The 7,816-nt window shown below is 30.8% G+C and overlaps 1 protein-coding gene across 1 annotated transcript; it reads left to right on the forward strand.

The window, feature by feature from the left end:
• Nucleotides 1–3,915: 3,915 nt before the first annotated feature.
• LOC101204760 (NAC domain-containing protein 37) lies at nt 3,916–7,604 on the forward strand. The gene is made up of 4 exons (XM_011659737.2): nt 3,916–4,076; nt 5,251–5,461; nt 5,570–5,841; nt 6,772–7,604. Exons 2-4 carry the CDS (start codon nt 5,293–5,295, stop codon nt 7,450–7,452), a joined length of 1,122 nt encoding a protein of 373 aa, XP_011658039.1. The 5' UTR covers nt 3,916–4,076; nt 5,251–5,292; the 3' UTR covers nt 7,453–7,604.
• Nucleotides 7,605–7,816: the final 212 nt, after the last annotated feature.

A 7,816-nucleotide genomic window follows, 5' to 3' on the forward strand; every position in this document is an offset into this window, starting at 1 on the left:
AGAAACAAATATATTTGGTATTATTTATTGAATTAATTACTCCTTCTTGTAATTCAATGAATGATATGAGAGGGAGAGCTCAATACATGTCTACTAACTTATACATTACTCTTGTAAGTCAAATTTTTGTATTAGGCATGGTTTTGACATCAATTTTGAGTTAATGAATAAATCTATAGTTAATAGTTCATAGAATAAAGTGGTTATAAATTTTAGATTTTCAAAATTTTATTTTAGTTGAAGATAATTATAAAAAGGGTATTTCATAACCATTTATCATTCATAATTCTCTTCTTTTATTGAAGAGACATGAAAATGTAAACGATAATTATGATCTTTTGTGCTTTTAAGTTTTTCTCTCTCTCTCTGCAAACAAGATGGAAGCAATAATTTTCACAAAACAAAATTATAAAAAGTAAAATGACACAAATCCCTTGTCATATTTAATTTGATGTGAACCAATTTTTTTAATTGAATCTCTGTTGTTACAAAATAGAAGAAGTTAAAAAAAAGAGAGAGAGAGAGGAGATTAGGCCAAAAAAATAAAGAAATAATTAGAGAACAAAAATAGAGGGCACAGAAAGGAATGATCCCCGTCCGTGGGGTTCCAATTGGCCAAAGGAAATAAATATGTATTTTCCAAATTCTCTCTTTTTTTCTTTTTTATTTATTTTCTTTTCGTTTGCTTTGTTTATGTGCTACGTAAAGTAAAAACACACTCCACCAACCATTGACTGACACGTTGCACTCACTGCACTCCTCAACGTACTCGTTTAACTTTTTTTTTTTTTAATTTATTTTTTGTTACTAGACAACTGTTTCTTTCTTCCCCAAAGTACTTGTCGAGAAATCATTTGCTGGCCGGAATTCTACCACCCCCTCAATTTACTAAAGTACCCCTTACGCGATTCTATTGACTACTGCTTTCTACGTTCTATGCCTAACCCTTCGAATATTCTACATCAGAACTCACAAAAAGCCATGTCACCCCTCCACCGTGGACGGTCGGCTATTGGCGCCATTACGTGGCATCCTTGTTATGCCAACGTTCATGCTTCTTTATATTTTCTAAATTTTCATCCATGGATATTAATTATTATTCTTTTTTTTTTCTTTTTGTAAATTGATTTATGGTGATTATTTAAATTTATTGACACATAGAGATGGTATTTTATTTAAAACTTGGGGCAATAAAATAGATTTAAAATATATTAACCAAATTTGGAATATTTGTTTTTTCTATAGAAAAATGATGAGTACTTTTTTCTTCTTCTTCAAATTCTAATCATCACAGAGGTATATCAGCACAAGGGGATTATATATATACAGAGAGGAAGTTCACATGTGTTCTGAAATTTATTTGAACTTTTTTCCTCAAAAAAAGCTTCTTGTTTCTTAGTCTTAAAGGTTGTTTGAAAAAATATTTTATTTATATATATATATATATATAGAAGATATAATTAACATTGGTGGTTGTTTGGATCCAATTATCTCTTAGTAGTCAAAACAAACAAAATATATGGGTATACATTTCACTATAGTCTACATCTTATGAATTCATTTGACATTTGAATAAGTCACACATGTACCATTTCTTACAAAAGTAACCATAATAAAAATTAGAATCAATTGAGTTACAAAAACTTAAGAGTTTGATTAAAACAATAACTATTGATTTCATCTGAATATTTACGAAACTTGAAGAAGGTAGAGACGAATAAATGTTTTAAAATTCTTAATTCCAAATGTAAGAATTTTTTTATAAACAAAATTTGATAACTATAGATGAATTATAAAAATATTTGCAGATCACTAAGTTAATAAAATAGACATATTGTATATCTGGTCGTTACCCTTAAATAACACCAAATATTAATTTAGTTAATAAGTTACATATACAGCTAAAAATAGCGTAAATAATAAAAATAATGGTATTTATTTAAATAGTTTTAAAAATATGGTAAATAACTATTTGAAAAAAAATATATACAAGAAGAATAGAATACATTATTAAAAACTAAAGAGTAAATTGTATTTATTTTATTTGTAATTATAAAGGAATAATTGTCACGGATAAAAAGTAGGATTTAAATTGCCACCACTTTTATAACATATATATATATATTATTTGATAAATAGTTGAAAAACAAGAAGATTTGTGTGGCAACCAAAATAATGAGGACGGAAAGTAATAATCAATACAAAGAGAAAAACAAGAAGGAAAGAATGTTAGTTTCTGAAGGCATACTTTTTAGTAAAGGAGCGCACACTAACGAACCAAACATTAATCCAACATCAAAATGACGCACACTTTAAACTCATGCACCTATCTCTTCTCTTTTTTCGCTTTTTTGCTCATCCTAAAAAAAGAAGATGACCTTTGTTAGTTTTGATTTGCATTTGAACATTTTCAAATAACTATCTTCGGTAGATATTTCTTGAAATAGTGGACAAAAATTGAAATCTATAATATATGTGATAGTGTATGGATCTTATGCTCATCCCTCACATTGTTTCTAAATCATCATTTTAAACAAATAGCAATCTTGTTATTTTACAAATAAAATTAAGAATAGATTTTATTTTGGAGATTATGATTGTAGCTAGTAAATCACAATATCTTAATTAAATTGAAACATCTTTGGTACCCTTATTAAGTTACAAATCCAATCGAAATGAATCCATTGCCACAAAAGTAAAAATACATGCTTGTCGATCAATATAAGTAAAGAAAGGATGAAAAGGGAAAGGGAAAGGGAAAGGCAGGAGAAAAACCTTTCAATTTAAAGCAACAGTAAATAAATCCCAGTTATATATATATATATATATATATATATATATATATATATATATATATATATATATAAAGATTAAAGCATCAAGGAAACTAATTAATAGATAAAGTCTTTCTTTATCTTTCTTAAACATGGCTGTAGTCACCCTCCCGACTTTATGGTTAGAAAGAAATAGGAGAATTTTTACTGAAGAAGAAAAATCTCAGTCGGCTTTATGGAAAGATATACAAGTACTCACTGGATTATGGACAAGTCTCTCTCATATTCAGAAACTACTCTACTGGTCGCATTACACTAAATCTCAATGTATTTTAATGTTTTTTCTTAGACTTTGAGGTTTCGGGTCTCATAGGCTACTCTCTAGCCTTTTTGTTTTCCTGCTTCCATACTTTCTTTGCAAATTATTAAAGAAGCGGGAATGATGAGGGTGTTAAGGAGGTGTCCACCTAGTGGAGATTTTCTGTTTGCACCTGCTGACCCATCGTATATTTATAAAAAAAAATTAATAGATAAAGTCTTTATATTTAGAAGTCGAGAGTTCAAATACCACAGACCTTTTAATCAACTTTAACACAAAATATAAAGTAGACGCTCAAACAAAATACACATATATGTTAAATATATAATGATCAAGTGTGAACTATATCTACTTTTCTAACTTATTAAGATGAAATTAAAATGGAAAGACCCTCAAACTCACAGTTAACAACATCAAAAAAACGAACTAATTATAATTATGATAATGGATTGAAGAAGAAGAATATGAAGTAAATAATTGGTAATGATATAACAAAGATGAAATGTAAACGTCATGAAACAAACTTGAAGACCAAAAATTTGTTGAGAAAACGAAACCTAAAGTCATATCGTAAACGACAATAGTAATAATAATAAAAACGTACTTAACAACAAAAAGCACTTCTTCCTTTCACATTTTTACCACCAAAAAAACAAAACCCACATAATAAATAATAATATTAATAAAAAGTAAAGTATTTTTAAACAAAACAAAGAAAAGAAAAAAAGACGTCATCGAACTGGGGACAGCCATCAAGCCATGCGCAAGACACTGACCCTACACACTACCCTAAACCTCTCCTTTTATATTCTCTTTATTTCCCCATTTCCTCCCCTACACTACTCCTCCTTCAAATTACACAATCCCCCTCCTGATCTCCTCATCTCCTCATCTCCAGACACCACACCCACAACCACTTCCACCACAGTCTCACCGCCATCGCCCTCCGTCGCCTCCGCCTCTGTCTTTGTTTTCTTACCCAGGTATATAAATTCTTAATATTAATTCTGAGAGCATGGTGTGTACAGTTAATGATAGAAGTGGCAGAAAACAAAGACATGGGAGATGAATTTCAGAGTATTTAGGTTTAAATTAGGGTTTGGTATTTTCGAGGTTTCTGATTACAGTTTCTGCCTTCAAAATTCTCGACAACTAGACATTACCCATTTTCAAGTCAGACAGACACAAACCCATTGTTTTTATTTTTCTTTTCTTCTTTTTTTCTTTTTTTGTCTTTTCACTTTCGAGAACCGCGTGCTAATTTGTGATTACTGATCACGTCATCCTTACACCCCCCGTTCTTTTTTCCTTTTTTAGGTTTTAAAATACCATTAATGCTCTTCATCACATTATTAATTAATTCCATACTCCAATCACTACTTTTCATAATAACACAGAGTGAAGATAAATAAATCATTTATAATTTAATTCTGTTTATGGGTATACCAATGGATGAGACCCCGTTCTTGAGTTATCATTCCCACCATTCACCAACACAAGACAGCATCATTAACACCCAACAAAATTCTTTTCCTTCTCCGTTTTCACATTCATTCCAATTCTTTTTTTAAAAAAAATTCCATATTAATCCCGTCATTAAATGATATATTGTTTTGTTTCGAATGCTAAAGTAGGTAGTATGTTGATAATTTTCCAAAAATACCCTACCTCTCATCATTTCTTCATCTACTTTTTTTTTTCACCTCCTCCCCCACAATTTTATTTTTCCCAAGAAAAAAAAAAGGAAGAATCATTGTCTCTGATATAATGGGTTTTGTTTATACCACACGCGGTTTTTTTTCCTCTAAGAGATTTAAAATGGTGGGGTGTCTCGCTGCTCACCACCAAATGAACTTATCATTATCTTTCATTCCATGTGTCCTCACCTCATTCGTCAATTTCCTTCCTTTTTTTCATTTTCCATATCAACCCCTACATATATATATACACACCCACACAAGTCATTTGATCCTTTGTCTCTCTACTTGTTTTCTTCGATCCATTGTTTATGTTTTTCTTTACATTAAAAAAAAAAAAATAGTGCTCTGATTCATTTTATAATCATAAGGTGATTTTGGTAGTAGTGTAGAGATGATTGAGGTTACAGCATGCGGAGAGGATTAATATTTGTGTTTGTTGGGGTTGAATTTGATGCAGTAATTTGACAACACAAATAAACAGTTATAGTTGCCACTAGAGATGATGGAATCTATAGAGTCATCGTGTGTTCCACCGGGGTTTCGGTTTCATCCAACCGATGAAGAACTCGTTGGATATTATCTAAGGAAGAAGGTAGCTTCACAAAAGATTGATCTCGATGTCATTAAAGATATAGATCTTTACAGGATTGAGCCGTGGGATCTTCAAGGTAACATCTACTAATCAAAGTTTTATAACTTTTTTGTTATTAGGGTTTCCTTTTAAGAAACCCTAAGATCTCTTTTGTCTAAAACTATATATGTTTTGTGATGGGCAGAGAAATGTTGGATTGGTTATGAAGAGCAAAATGAGTGGTACTTCTTTAGTCATAAGGATAAGAAATATCCGACCGGGACGAGGACGAATCGGGCTACATTAGCTGGATTCTGGAAGGCGACCGGGAGAGATAAAGCTGTTTATGACAAGAATAAGCTCATCGGTATGAGGAAAACCCTCGTCTTCTATCGAGGTCGAGCTCCAAATGGTCAAAAGACAGATTGGATCATGCATGAGTACAGATTAGAATCCGATGAGAATAACCCTCCCCAAGTAAGCTCTTCTACTAAACCTATTTAAGAAGTTGCTCAAAGATCAATTTAGAATAATAAGATTAATAATTTTTTTTACATACAGTTACAAATCATGATGTTTATATAAGTAAAGTATTGAAAACAAAAAGAAAAGTTTTGTTTTTTTTTCCATCTATAGTTTCCAATCATTCGTGCTAAGTAGACTTCAATGAGTTTTTTCCTTTCTCTCTCTCTCTCTCTCTTTTTAATTTGTAATTTTTGTATCGGAAATGCAATTTTGATCAGTAGTAAAAATTATCCTTTTTGCACATCATTTTAACTTTATACAGACAATATGATCAATATGTCAAATTAACCTCATTATCAGTTGATCTTCATGAACATGAAGAACTTATGACTTTCACTACTTTAAACTGTGTTGAAAAAATGACAAAAAAACAAAAACAAAAACAACAAATGAGGAATTGGGACAACTTTTGGTTTCTATAATTAGTCCACTAAATGTACAGTTGTTTTAACAAGAAGACTATTTCCATAAAGATGATTCCCCCACCAAAAACTCCATAAGTCAAAAGCTAATACTTACAAATAAATACATATAATTGTTTTGTGTTTGAATTTATATTCTTTTCAATATCATTTTAGTCCTTCCTGTTTGTCAATAAAAGACAATTTCCTCCAATCCCTTTTCCTAGTTTTAATATCTTTTGACTTTTTTTTCACCACTTTCATCACTTTATAAATTACAAACATCCATAAAAGAGCTACACCAAAAGTTAATATCAAAAAGTCCAAACCTTTACTTTATTTTACCCTTCTGGAATACCATTCATCTTCTTACCATTTTTTATTTATTCCCACAAAATCTCTTATCTTTCCCTATGTACATAAAATTTTCTTTAAAATATTCCATTGGGGTTTTGGCTAATTTGGTTGATTTATATTTCAGGAAGAAGGATGGGTGGTTTGTAGGGCATTCAAGAAGCGAACCACCGGACAATCAAAGACGTCAGTGGTTGAGCGATGGGATTCAAGCTATTTCTATGACGAACCAAGTGGAGTGTGCTCGGCAATCGATCCACTCGAGCTCATCTCTAGGCAGGCATTGTCGCCACACGGGTTGTTAGAGCATAATAATATCATGTGTAAGCAAGAGATGGAACAAACTGAGAATGTGAAGTTCATACAATATAATGATTCATTTGTGCAACTTCCACAGCTTGAGAGTCCATCTCTTCCGTTAGTGAAGAGATCAAGTTCAATTTCTTTGGTGTCCGAATGCAATGAAGAAGAAGATCCACCAGCAAAAAGAAGGTATAATAATAACAATAATAATAATATCAACTCAAAGGTGACGGATTGGAGGGCATTGGACAAGTTTGTGGCTTCTCAATTGAGTCAAGGAGATGCATTTGAAGGAGAAGGAAATTCAAGGTTTGGTGCACAAAGTAGTAATAATAATAATAATACTAACAATAATATTATTATTAGTAATAATAATATAAATTCAGCAGATATGGCAATATTATTGATGCAGAATAGAGGAGATCAAGATGAAGAGAACCTGTATAAAGGGTTCTTGAGTTCAAACTCAGAGTCTGATTTTGGAATTTGCATATTTGAGAAATGAAGAGAAATTGGAGAGATGATTAATTTGGATAATATTTTTAATATGTGTTATTATGAGGGTTATTATATGGATCTTGGGATCATATCTCTATAATGTATTTTTGTAAGATATGGTTGTGAATGAGTGAAGATAAAAACTCTCTCTCTCTCTCTTCTCTCCTCTCTTTTTCTCTATCTCTCTACTCAAAAACCAAATAAGGATAAAGAAATATATAATGCTTCATATATTTCTGAGAAATTATTAATTTTTCCCCAAGAAAAAAAAAAGACATGGAATTATAATTTCACACAAACATAGAAAAGCAAAATAGAAACTTTGCACTAAAAAAACTAAAGTAGTTATTATTATTAAGAGTGAATCCTAT

This window comes from Cucumis sativus, chromosome 6, assembly GCF_000004075.3.
Source record: "Cucumis sativus cultivar 9930 chromosome 6, Cucumber_9930_V3, whole genome shotgun sequence".
In the NCBI taxonomy this organism is placed as follows: Eukaryota; Viridiplantae; Streptophyta; class Magnoliopsida; order Cucurbitales; family Cucurbitaceae; genus Cucumis; species Cucumis sativus.